The 14,249-nt window shown below is 32.4% G+C and overlaps 1 protein-coding gene across 1 annotated transcript; it reads left to right on the top strand.

Annotated features, from left to right (window-relative positions):
* Positions 1 to 2,998: 2,998 nt before the first annotated feature.
* LOC112764218 (uncharacterized) lies at positions 2,999 to 5,677 on the top strand. The gene is made up of 2 exons (XM_025809769.3): positions 2,999 to 3,378; positions 4,243 to 5,677. Exons 1-2 carry the CDS (start codon positions 3,166 to 3,168, stop codon positions 5,389 to 5,391), a joined length of 1,362 nt encoding a protein of 453 aa, XP_025665554.1. The 5' UTR covers positions 2,999 to 3,165; the 3' UTR covers positions 5,392 to 5,677.
* The last annotated feature ends 8,572 nt before the right edge of the window (positions 5,678 to 14,249 follow it).

Genomic DNA, 14,249 nt, shown 5'->3' with positions numbered 1-14,249 from the left:
GATTTGTCATTCACATGGCTTCTGTTAAAGTAACATCCATTTAGTATGGAAAAAATATCCGAATACTTAACAGAAATAACATCTGTTTAGATCTTTGCAAAAACAATCAGGTATCTACACGGAGAAACATGTCGAGTAGGATTTAAAAAAAAAGGCCATGCAATTCTTAAACAAATACAGTCATCCACAACTGTAACACAAGAAAACTAGGGTAATATATGAAGAAACCTCCATTTAGTCTAAAGACGAAAGATGCTTAACAGAATAAAAAACTACTTATATCTTGGCTAAAAAAAATAAGGTACAAACACCAAGAAACCTGGTGAGAAATATTGGAGAACAGAAAAAACATTCACTTTCTAAAGAGAATAAAGGCATCCTTACTATTTAACCCAGATAAACTAAGCACATATATATAGAAACATCCATTTAGTAAGGTAAATGAACATCCTGATTCCTAACAAAAGCAACATCCATATAGATATTGGCATTAACAAACTGGTATCTATACAAAGAAATCTATCGAGTAGGTTGATTACATAAAAAGGCCATACAATGCTTAAAGAACTAGATACATCTACAAATGCAATACAAAAAAACTAGTAAAATATATAAAAAAAACTTCCATTTAGTCTGAAGATAAAAGATGCTCTTAATTAATAGAACAAAAATTCACTTATATTGGCAAAAAAAAAATAATGTATAAACACCAAGAAACCTGCTGAGAAATATTGGAAAACGGAAAAGACATTCACTACCTAAAGAAATATAGGCATCCTTTACTAATTAACACATATAAACTCGAACATATATTCAGAAACATCCATTTAGAAGGGTAAAGGAACATTCTGCTGCATAACAGGAGCAACATCCACGTGGATGTTGCCTAAAACAAGCAGCTATCTACACAAAAACACGTTGTGTATGGCCTAAAAAAGTAAATACTTTAAAAGCAGTATCACAAGTGTCTCAAACAGATACAGAATCATGATTTTTCTAGGTATCTTTCTTCTTCTGTTGTTTTTTTCCCTTGCTTAATTTTTTCGTAAGTAACCCCGCACGCTGCAACATGGTCTTTGTGCTCGGTGCTGTGCAGGGGTTCTCACTTCCTTAAGTTTGTTTTTGGGCTGGTCACGGCATACAGGATGGTTGTCTAACGCCGAAAGTAAAGCATCTTTCAATTCCTACCAATTGCAAATAGCAACATTGAAATTCTAACAATTGCAACTTCCTTTTCCCTAATTTCAGAAACATCCAAGTTCCAATTGCATCAACTTACCAAAATAAAGCAATTTAGAGAACAACATCCAGCGATTCAACAAAATTTAATCCTTCGTATAACACACCCTACTTGAAGATGTACATTTACAAAATCAATCAAGAACCATCCACATACGCATTAGAACGAACATCTGTTTAATATGATCAGCAATATATAAACAAAAAATTTGTGGATAAAATGGCGCTGTTTCACCATGTGTAGATAATTGAATCCTTTGTATTTTTCTATTTAAATTGCAAACCACGCGTATCGAATACAACACATTTGAGCATATACATGTAGAGTAAACTAAGTAGTAATTAATCGCCTAAATTTGAATACTATCAAAGACACCAACGCTTAAAATAAACAGCATCCAATCTTTTTAATGGGAAACAAACGAAATTTTGTAGCAAAAAAAGTCCAATTTAAAAAAAAAAACTGCACGATCGAATCTCCACACATGCAACTCAGCAAAATCCAACTCCTAAAGATAAAGCAACTTTCAATCTCTAACAATTGCAAACAAGAACTTCGAAACTCTAACAATTGCAACTTCCAATCCCTATTTTCAGCATCATCCAAGTTCCAATTGCATCAACTCACCAAAATTAAGCAATTTAGAGAACAACATCCAGCAATTCATCAAAATTTAATCTGCCGTAGAACACACCCTAATTAAACATGTGCATTCACAAAATCAATTAAGAACCATCCACTTACCTGTTACAGCCGTTTGAGAATGCTTGTAGAACTGAAGTCGGCGACTGAACTAAAGGAAACCTGTCCACGCCTCCAGCAAGCAGAGATGGTCTTCACGTAGCGGCGTTGAGTGTATCGGACAATGGACAACTGGTTGACGCAGATGGTTGTTGTTGCATGCGTGGCGGAGATGTGACTGAAACCTCTAGAAGAGAGCCGCTGAGGATGCACCGTCGTCGTTGGGAGGGTGCATCGTCGCTGGGGATGGTGCTCGCCGTGGTTCTGCGCCGCCGTGGGGGATGGTGTTTGTGCTTGCTGATGCGCCGCTGTGGGACAAGGTGTACGATGGCTTTGAGTTGGAGGGTGAGAACCGATGGGAGTAGAAGGTGTTGGGGTGAAACAGTAAAATTTAAACAATTAGGGTTATAGCTGAGTAATTCGGGAGATGATTTTGGTAAATTGGGCTTTGGGATCCAACCCAAAAGTTGTTGTTAGAAGTTGGCTGATCCCACTCTTGGTTCCTAGTGGAATTGATTGTAATAACAAGTGGTTTATAATTGCCAACGAGCTACAGCTCAAATGACATAGTCTCTCTATGCTCACCTCGAAGTCGTGGGTTCGAGTCTCATTCCTAACTTAAAAAAAAAAAAAAAAAACAAGTGGTTCATAGTTTGATTACGAGATCTTGTCAAGAGGATGGGTTGAAACCAGTAGACAATCCAAAGACCAAATCTAATATGTCAACGAGGTATAGCTCAAATAGCATAATTTTTAGATACTTACCTAGAAGTCGTAGATTTGAGTCTCACTCATAGCCTTAGGAAAAAAAAACCAAAATATAATATTCATCTATTTTCACTCATTAAACATTTTTCGCAAGTTTTTTTTTTTTTTTTTTTTGGTCATGAACATTTTTCAGTCTTAAATTCGATGAATGTTAGTTTTTTTTTTTTTTTTTTGGCTACAATGATGTTTGTTTAGGTATACTCCCGAGGGGACTTGGGCCTAAGTATATTTATGTCAAAAGTCCAAAATGTCATTTCCATTGTACTCCAAAAAAAAAGTGCATTAGTTTGATGAAAGGAAAAGAAGTTGACCCCCAAAGCTATCATCATCATTCATCATCCAGTGTCCACTGAAATGATGTAGGAAACCAATGAACAAAATTTGGAATCAAATTCCATTAAAATCAGTAATTTAGTATGCAGGTTCATTGTACCTGCACTCACCCACCCATGAGATTTGCGCCTTCTTCTTCTTTTCCCAAATTCATTGGCTTTTCAAAGCATTTCCACACTCTTATTGCTCCTTCTTCCCCAAAGTTATCGCCTTTCGTTCTTGCTGCCACCATGTCCACCGACACTCTTCCCACTCAGAATCACACCACCGCCACCACCACCCAACGTCCTTTGCAGGTTACACCTATCACTTCTTTTTTTTTTCTTTTTCTTTTTCAGATCGTTTTATTATATCTGCTCCAATTGTTCAGCTAGTTTGATTTCCTTGATGCAATTGTATTTCACATCATGATGCAGTGTTTCTTTGCATTGGTCTTTTGTGTGTCTTTCTGAATTGCTTAATTTTATGGTAAAAAGTTTGTAATTTGGTACAACTTAGTTTGTTGGAAGATGCTATTATGATTAGCTTGTTAAACCTTCCTAATCAAGATGCAATGTCCTAGTAGATTGAGTAGAGCTTGTAATGGGGGAAGAGTTTGGCTTTGTTTTCTTGTTTGTAAACTACCTAGTCATGGTTTATGTGGAACAGGAAAAGAAGAATGCTGATGACTTAGCTCTTAAAAGATATTATATTTTTCTTAAGATATCTCAATTATGATAAAAAAAAAAGTTTGGTTTGCGGATCTGAGTTCCATTTAAGTGTTTGTCGCTAGTCAATGGGTTGCTGCAAACACAAGGCGGGATTCAAACCTCCAACACTTACTTATGTGGACTAGTGAGTTAACCACTAGTCCAACCCAACTTGGTTCTCAATTATGATAAATTAGTTTGTGAAAGATCAACATTCTTACAAACTAGTTCCTAAACAACAAATTGCTAATAAATTAGTTATTAGTCCCTAAAAAAGGTCGTTTGATAACACTAAAAAGCTCAGTATTGAGTACCATATTAGGGACTAATTTATCAGTGTTTTGATAGCTGAGGGGTCAAATTGGTGATTGTCCTGCAAAAATATGAAAGATACAAAAAGTAAATAAATAAAAATGATAGCACTGCCAGCTGTTGTATCTGATGCTTGCTAATTATGTATTTGTTTGTTAGGTTGCAAAGCGCTTAGAGAAGTTCAAAACAACAATCTTCACCCAAATGAGTAGTCTTGCAATCAAACATGGAGCCATAAATCTTGGTCAAGGATTTCCCAACTTTGATGGTCCAGATTTTGTGAAGGAAGCAGCGATTCAGGCAATCAGGGATGGCAAAAATCAGTATGCCCGTGGCTATGGAATTCCGGACCTGAACCTTGCCATTGCTGAGAGATTTAAGAAAGATAGCGGACTTGTGGTGGACCCTGAAAAGGAAGTTACAGTTACATGTGGGTGCACTGAAGCAATTGCTGCAACTATATTAGGATTGATAAACCCTGGCGATGAGGTTATTGTGTTTGCTCCCTTTTATGATTCTTATGAAGCTACTTTATCCATGGCTGGTGCAAATATAAAATGCATCACTTTGCGCCCTCCGGAATTTGCTGTCCCAATCGAAGAATTGAAGTCAGCCATGTCGAAGAATACTCGTGCCATTATGATAAATACTCCTCACAATCCTACCGGAAAGATGTTCACCCGAGAGGAACTCGATTCCATTGCATCTCTTTGCATTGAGAATGATGTTCTTGTTTTTAGTGATGAAGTCTATGATAAGTTGGCATTCGATATGGAGCATATTTCACCCGCTTCATTACCTGGCATGTTTGAGAGGACAGTGACTATGAACTCCTTGGGAAAGACATTCTCCTTAACAGGATGGAAGATCGGGTGGGCCATAGCACCCCCGCACTTAACATGGGGAGTGCGACAGGCACACTCTTTCCTCACTTTCGCAAACTCCACTCCTATGCAGTGGGCAACAGCAGAAGCTCTTAGAGCACCAGAGTCTTACTATGTGGAGCTAAAGAGAGATTACATGGAAAAGAGAGCTATTTTGGTGGAAGGATTGGAATCTGTTGGCTTTAAGGTATTTCCATCAAGAGGAACCTATTTTGTGGTTGTAGATCACACGCCTTTCGGACTGGAAAACGATGTAGCATTTTGTGAGTATCTAATTAAGGAGGTTGGGGTGGTGGCGATTCCTGTCAGCGCATTTTGCTTGGATCCAGAAGACGGAAAGAATCTTGTCAGGTTTACTTTCTGCAAGGATGAGGGAACACTGAAGGCTGCAGTTAAGAGGATGAAGGAGAAGCTTAGAAAATGATCCTATTGCATGATCAAGTAATGTGATGTGAAATCATTACAAAAGTGTTGAGTTGTAGTAACTTCTGTCTTCTGGTTTATTGAATTATATGCTTGGCTATCTAGTCACAGGTCCTCATAAGCTGGTAATTCATGTTGTTCAGAGTTCATCTAACATTTTTGGTTAGGGGTAGTTTATTCTTTTTCATGTTTTCATGGATCTTATCCCCTGCCCCCAAGCCTTTTCCCCCCTTGTTTTGGATGTAATGTAGGGAATAAATAATAATATGGATGATGATATTTTGATATTGGGGTATTGGCAAATTTATTTTGAACTATGGCATACTAATTAATATTAAGATCTGAACATATTATTCAAATGGCAGGTAGATCTGAGGGAATTAGTTCAAGTTATTATGAGTTGAATATTGATTCAAAGAAATGATTGCCAAACCCTAATTGAGGAAAGCAAATGATGAATTGTAGTAATGGGGCCTAGAAGAAAAAGAACAAACTAATGGATAAGGATGAATTGTTTTTGTCTGTAGTTTGTGCATGCTAGAAGAAAACAATAGCCCTAAATATAGGTAAATCATACAATTTAGTAATGTATATAAAATGTATTATACAAGGAAGAAAAAAAAAGGAAGAAAAAACTAAATTGTCAATTATTAGGATGCAATAATTAGACATATACTGACCTAGTGATGAATCATAGTTAGGAAGAATGAAAATGAAAGGACAATGAAATAGAGATTATTTACATATAAATTGCTTGAGAAGACTTAAATTTGAGTGCAGTCTGAATCATATATAGTGTTTTATACAGGGATTAATGCCTGCAACCAATGTATCTGCAATGATTTGACAATACCTTAACTCTTCCATTTACTTATTCTTTTTGGGTCATCACTTAATTAGGGTAGTAGAATCATTATCAGTTAAGGGATTGCACTAAATCTTTGTGAATCGATCTGAAAAAAGAGAATGAGGATCAAGGTAAACTATAAAACTATAGCCTTGTCAGGCCCACCTTTTGGGCCCATTTAAGAGACAAAGTGGTTATACATGTGCTATGCTCTATACCTTAGGCCCATTTCGATTTAAATTATCTTGGTTTCTTGTTTGTACTTGGTATGGGAAGACACGATGAGGATCAGCAATGTTTGATTATCACAAGCTTCTACTCTATTATTATAACCACTGAATTTTATATTTGCTTATTTATTATCTTTTTCCTTGTGGCATTCATGCCATACAAAAATTGCTGATCATGCTCTAATTTTCTTTTCTCCCGTGTAGATAACAATTAAATTTCATGATTTTTTTTATGTAAGTTTAGGCCCACAAGTATCAATCTCATAATGAGGTATACTCAATTTGCGGCTTAGGTCTGGCCCACTGTAATTGCAAGATAAGGAGTAGGAGAAAAAAAGATTAAAATAATAATATCAAACATGACTTTGAGATCCACTTGTATTAGGCTATTTGCACAGCAAATTGAATATGACTAAAATTTTGATCTGATCCATATTAAAATTACCAGATTTAATATTTATATTTTTTAAATTTAGATCAGTTATATTTATGGATTAGATTAAATATCAAATATAAGATATAGGGTAAAAAATCATAATAAGCCAAGTCAAGAATCATGTAACGTAAATACGCCAAAACGAAAATCGTTTCAGTAATAAGCCAAATCATATTTTTATATAATTCGAACCATGCTGGTTCGAATTCTATTTCTACATAATTCGAACCAGCTTGGTTCGAATTATACACAAACACACGCACACACATAATTCGAACCAGCTTGGTTCGAATTACACACAAACACACGCACACACTAATTCGAACCAGCTTGGTTCGAATTACACACAGTAATTCATGGTATAATTCGAATTATGCTGTTAAAAAATTAATAATTTATTTAAAAAAATTTATTAAAAAAATTAATAATTTAAAAATTAAAAAAATATATATTTTTATTTCATACGTTAAAAAAAGCTAACAAAATATTTAATTACGAGACTTCTTTAAAATATTAATGAGCTATCAATTCGAATTCCATACAATACTTTTCTGTCCATTTTTAATAGTTCATGAATATTTTTTAATAAATTTTTTTAATAAATTTTTTTAAATTATAGTACAAAAAATATTTTATCCTATGCAAAACAATTTAAAAAAAATGGCTTAAAAAATGTTAGGAGTACTATAAAAATTTGTAATGTTATAATAACTTAGGTAAATACATGCATGTACTCAAATTTTAAATAAAATACTCTACATAGTCAATAATAATTTAGAAATGAAAGAAAATATTTTATTTCATACAAAATAATTAAAAAATATATTTTATTCTATACAAAATAAAATTAAAAAATGGCTTAAAAGATGTTATGAGTACTATAAAAGTTTATAATATTCTAGTGATTTAGGTAAATACATGATAAAAATATTTTTTCTTTAATTTCTAAATTATTAGTGACTATGTGGAGTATTTCTTTAATGTCTTAAGTCATTAGGACATTACAAATTTTTATAGTACTTCTAACATCTTTTAAGCCATTTTTTAAATTATTTTGCATAGAATAAAATGATTTTTTATGATATAATTTAAATAAATTTATTAAAAAATATTCATGATAATTTTTTAATAAAATTATTTAAATTATATGGTGAGATATTACATGATTCGAATTACGCATAGGGAAGTTCGAATTACTCTGATTCAAATGATATGGTGAGCAATTCGAATTCTATACAATACTCTTCTGCCCATTCTTGATAGCTCATGAATATTTTTTAATAAATTTATTTAAATTATACCACAAAAAAATATTTTATTCTATGCAAAATAATTTAAAAAATGGCTTAAAAGATGTTAGAAGTACTATAAAAATTTGTAATGTCCTAATGACTTAGGACATTAAAGAAATACTCCACATAGTCACTAATAATTTAGAAATTAAAGAAAAAATATTTTTATCATGTATTTACCTAAATCACTAGAATATTACAAACTTTTATAGTACTCCTAACATTTTTTAAGCCATTTTTTAAAATTATTTTGTATAGAATAAAATATTTTTTGTACTATAATTTAAAAAAATTTATTAAAAAAATTTATTAAAAAATATTCATGAACTATTAAAAATGGACAGAAAAGTATTGTATGGAATTCGAATTGATAGCTCATTAATATTTTAAAGAAGTTTCGTAATTAAATATTTTGTTAGCTTTTTTTAACGTATGAAATAAAAATATATATTTTTTAATTTTTAAATTATTAATTTTTTTAATAAATTTTTTTAAATAAATTATTAATTTTTTAACATCATAATTCGAATTATACAATGAATTACTGTGTGTAATTCGAATCAAGCTAGTTCGAATTAGTGTGTGCGTGTGTTTGTGTGTAATTCGAACCAAGCTGGTTCGAATTACGTGTATGCATGTGTTTGTGTATAATTCGAACCAAGCTGGTTCGAATTATGTAGAAATGGAATTCGAACCAGCCTGGTTCGAATTATATAAAAATATGATTTGGCTTATTGCTGAAACGATTTTCGTTTTGGCGTATTTACGTTACATGATTCTTGACTTGGCTTATTAAGGTTTTTTACCCTAAGATATATTTGTAAAACATAAAAATATTTACAAATTTTATTTTTATAAAAATATTAATAAATTTTTTTTTATTCTTTTAAATAAGTTTGTTCTTAAAATATTATTAACCATATTTTTCCTAAATAATACAACATATAAAAAAAATTGTGTTTGTACTTTTACATTGAAAAGTTATAAATATTTTTTGAAAATATCTATAAGGAGATAGTTTTAATTTAATTTGTAGATTCTAAAATTAAAAAAATTAATATAATCTTATATATTAGTGAGTATCTATATTTATTTTTATTGTTTATTATATTATATTTATGTTTTTAAAATTATTTTTATTTTAATTTACTAAATATAACTGTTATGATTTTTGAAAAAATATCTTTAAAAAAATTAGTTTTAATAAACAAATTTTGAAAAGCAAAATATTTACTAAATTATATCTACCGAATTTAATAAGAGTTAAGCTTAATTAGTTACTGAGATTTTCTTTTTTTTTTCCGTAAGATAATGAAATTTTGACAATATATAATTGAAAGAAAGGGATATATTCTATTTGATTTCGAATAAACAACTTTTAAAAAAAAATCTAAACCTAAATTAATTCGTGAAAAGCGTGAGAATAAAAATATAACTATACTTTTTTTTCTTCTGACTAATAATAAAATGATTTTGCAATATTTAAGTAAAGTTATTTAAATTAAAATATTTTTAATCATTTCTTTTCATTCAAGTCCTATATTTAAAGCGCCAATGAGTTATAGTTCAAATGATATAGTCTCTCGGCTAAGGATTCGATGGTCCCAGAACGTTTAGACCATTAAATGGTCTCAGAACAAAACATGTTTTTTAAGTTTTTTAACAACTGCTAAATAGTCCTTTTCTAATTTTAATTACAAATTAACCCCATATATTTTATTTAATTATAAAAATTATTTTTTATTTTATAAATTATTGTTTTATCATTCATCTATTATGTTTATTAACAATAAAAAACAAAAATAATAACGAATTAAATCTTCCATTGATCGTAATAAACTTTTTGGCGATCCCAATCGGTTAAAAGTTTATCTTTGATCCATGACATTCGTCCAGGGCTGTGAAATCGTGTTTCTTAGAAAATCAATCGATTGGATTAACAAAACAATCGATTGAATTTCAGGTTTCTCATAACTCAATCGATTGGACTACAGGTTATCACAAAACAATCGATTGAAAATTGTAAGGCACTATGGTTTTCGCAAAAATCAATCGATTGTTTATATTACCCAATCGATTGAACGATGACTAGAAGGTGGGTTTTTTATAATTCAATCGATTGTTTATATTACTCAATCGATTGAAAGCTTCAAAGCAACTTGAGGTCTCACAATTCAATCAATTGGGTCAATTCAATCGATTGGTTGTATTACCCAATCGATTGAAGTCATTAAAGCAATATGGATTTGCCCAATTCAATCGATTGGTTTTGTTACCCAATCGATTGAATTGTGTACTACGCCGTTTTCAATTTTCTTATCGTTTTTATAAATTATTATCTTATTATTCATCTATCTTATCTTTAAAATTCTATCTTCAATTCTATCTTACGATTGGATTCATTAGTAAATTAAGATTATTAGCTGTATTTTTTTAGTAGTAGCAATAACTACAGAATGTATATCGTATGACTTGGGGCTAAATTAACTTGTACTAACCTCATTTATTGCCATTCACTTTCTCCTGATTCTTGGTATATTTATATATATAGTGTATTTCCTAGTTAAGTTAAGATCCTCCTCATGCTACCAATCATAGTAGATTGTTGTTAGTTTTTAAATTTACCTCACTTTCATATTATGCATTTGTAATATGGATCAACTTCCTTAAATATTTTAGCACTAAAAACGTATAAAAGCTACTTGTAATTTTAACATAAATGCTAGTGGTAATTGATAAAAAACAGAAGAAATATTTAAATACATCTCAATGAAAACATAAATCTAGTCATCTAGAAGCACGACAATTTTATTCCTCTGCATCATTTTCTTCAATATGACAACTACATTATAGATCCTGTCAGCAACCTTCTCCACATATCCAAAGCAAGCATACCTCCAATTGTTTTTGAAATACAAAAACTCAATAATTACCCCAGAAACCAGTTACAAAGCCAATGGATACAATTGAGTAAAAAAATGCTTTTTCTAGCTGGTCATTTTTCCTATCTTCATCTTCATAGCCTTCAAAGGTAGGAACATGATGAGGACCATCACCGGGATAATATTTTGGGAGTGGAGCTCCACTGAGATATTGGTTACTAGTGTAGCTGAGTGGATCGTTCAAGGTTTGAAATTGATTTTCAATTGGAATTGATCCTGAAAGGTTGTTGTATGATAAATTCAAGTGACTTAACAAATTTAAGTCAATCATGTTTCTTGGAATAGCACCACTAAGATGGTTATGAGACAAGTCAATAGACTCTAATGACCTCATGTCTCCAATCCTTTCAGGAATCTTGCCTGACAAATTATTTTAAAAGAAATTGAGTCCAACCAATTTTGAAAGGAAAGATATTCCAGTAGGAATTGATCCAGATAAGAAGTTATTTGACAAGTCCAAGTTGACTACACAAAACAAAGTCATATCAATGTAATCAAGTTCTCTTTCTTTGATGACTTGCTTCATACCCTCTTGGTTCTACCAATCCAAATTCCCCTTATATGAAGAAATATATGAAGTTATTCCTGTAATATTGGCAATGCAATGAGGAATTGGGCCTATTAATTTATTTTCAGCAAGGTCCAAGATATGCAATGCATTAAATTGACAGAGGATTGAAGGAATGCCACTATATAACCAATTTCTTCTCATCTTAAGAAATTGGAGGTATGAAAATTCACTGCCATTCCAAGAAGGTATGAAATCTGACCGTTGATTCTCCCCAACATCTAATAATATCAAGTTTTTCATGTTTGACAAGAACGAAGGAAGTTTTCCTTGAAACTTGTTATTATTCAGATGCAGCCACTCCAATGATGAAAGATTTCAAATTGTGCTTGGAATTTTGTCAGATAACTTATTGTTGGAAATATCAAATCTGAACAAGAATTTGAGATTCCCCAATGAACTTGGCAACGAACCATTCATAAAGTTATCATTAAGAAGCAAGAACCTCAAGTTGGGTGTTCTGGGTTGAAGGATTTCAGGAATGGATCCAGTTATTCGATTACAAGACAGATCTAAGTACACGAGGCTCATAACCTGAGGCCACGAATTTATTAATCCATTCATTGTGCCTTGCAAGGAGTTTGAAGAAAGATGAAACAACTTCAAATTTTTTAGTTGACCTAGGTTTTGAGGAATAATACCACTCAAATTATTATAAAAAAGAAACATAAGACGTAGATCCACAAGTTTTACAAAACTGAGCGGTATTGATCAATTTAAAAAGTTAACTGCAAGACTTAACTTTCTCAATTTTGTCAAATTTTTCATAGAAAAAGGAATGGGACCGGAGAATGAATTATATGACAAATCAACTTCTATCAAATTTTTAAATTGTCCCAACTAACTGGGCAAAAGACCACCGAATTTATTCACATTCAATTGCAGGTACTCTAAAGCATAGCCATTACAGCTAGATAGAGTTCCTTTGTCATTGAAAGCCAATCCTTGACAATTGCTACCGGAAAAATCCAAGTATTTTAGATGATAAAAATTTTTCAAAATTGATGACAGAAAACCCTCTTCTATGGTAGTGACTGTGGAATTATTCAGAAAAAGATCAACACGGACAAGACTCTTTAACTCGCCTAACCACAATGGAAGTGAATTAAAGTGGTTGTTGAAAAGTCTAAGATGTGTGAGAAATGTCAAATTGCGTAAAGCATAATGAAGTGGACCATAAAGATGATTACTCTCAAGATTTAACTTAACAAGGTTTTCAAGCTTTCCCAACGGTACTATTGAACTCAGGCTGTTTTGACTGAAGTCAAGGGACCTAATGGAAGTCATATTCTGAAGAGTAGAAGGAAGTTCACCAGCAAAACCACAGCCCCTAAGAGATAGTATTTGAAGGTTATCAAAATGAGAAAACTATTGTGGCAGCCAAGTTAAATTCAGAGTAGAAGAAAGATGGAGCTCTTTAATGGAGGTCAGGTTTCTCAAAGGATCAAAGACTGTAATTCTGTTGGAAGACAAATCCAGTTTGACAAGATTGTGAAGATTGACTAACCATGAAGGTACAGAGTTTAGATCGTTGCCTGAGATGTCAAGGACTTTGATGGAAGTGGTGTTTTGAAAAGCATGTAGGACTGATGAATGGCAATTAAACAAATTTGATGCAAGACTGAGGAGTTGGAGACAAGTGAGATTTGTGAGAGGGAAATATGACACTTTTGCAAAGTTATAGTAAGATAGATATAAATGTAAGAGAGAAGGAAGCATGTTGAGTACCTTATACAGATTCATGGGGAGATCCATATCTTTCAAGTTAAGATATTGTAATGAGGAAAGTGGAGCAAGCCAAGTACTTGCAGTAAGGTTTTTGAAAGTGAAATCATCGAGATAAAGAGCACGCAAGTTGGTGAGGTTGCTAATACTGCTGCTGGGAATGGGAATAGCGTCGCCTTCTCCTCCTTGTAGAGAAAGATAGCGTAGGCGTTGCATAGAACCAAGGAATTCTGGAATGGGATGGATATAAAGTCTAGAAAGATCCAAATAAGTCAAATGTTGAAGTTCAGACAGATATGGATTAACATCTTTTAAAGCATCCATCACAGGGACAAATATCATCAACATCAGGCAGCAGTGGTTCTAAATTTGAATCAGTGAAAGAATCCGAACAGGAATCGTTGAGATCAAGCATGACAACATGTCGAGTGAGATTATTGTAGGCTATGCCTTCCCATTCACAGCAGTCATCATCGCCTTCCCAAGATTGAAGTTGTGGTTCCAAATAAATAGGATCCTCATCATAAAAAAAGTTCAAACATCCTTTGAAATTAAGGAGAGCCTGTCTTTCTGGCTAAAAGCAGGCATAGGAAGCTCTAATTTGAGTGATAAGTAGCACCACCACAACCACAGTAAGAGCAGTAGTGTTGCTAGAGTATTCTTTTCCTTTCATTTTTCACCAAGGAATTCAAACAAGTTAAGAAAGAAGCTATGCTCAAGGGTTTTTTCTCGGACTCTTTACTTTCAACAAGAGCCTAAAAGGCAAAGATATGTATGTAGTAGTGTTTGGTATAGAAAAAGAACTCCTCCAACCTCCAC

Source organism: Arachis hypogaea, chromosome 17 (assembly GCF_003086295.3).
Source record: "Arachis hypogaea cultivar Tifrunner chromosome 17, arahy.Tifrunner.gnm2.J5K5, whole genome shotgun sequence".
NCBI classification, from domain to species: domain Eukaryota; kingdom Viridiplantae; phylum Streptophyta; class Magnoliopsida; order Fabales; family Fabaceae; genus Arachis; species Arachis hypogaea.
Note: the sequence above shows the minus strand (reverse complement) of the source record. Positions and strands in the feature narration are given on the sequence as shown.

Coding starts and splice junctions, on each gene's coding strand:
- LOC112764218 (XM_025809769.3), top strand. CDS start 3,166: ATGCAGGTTCATTGTACCTGCACTCACCCACCCATGAGATTTGCGCCT. Junction 3,379..4,242: donor CCACCCAACGTCCTTTGCAG/GTTACACCTATC, acceptor TTTGTTTGTTAG/GTTGCAAAGCGCTTAGAGAA.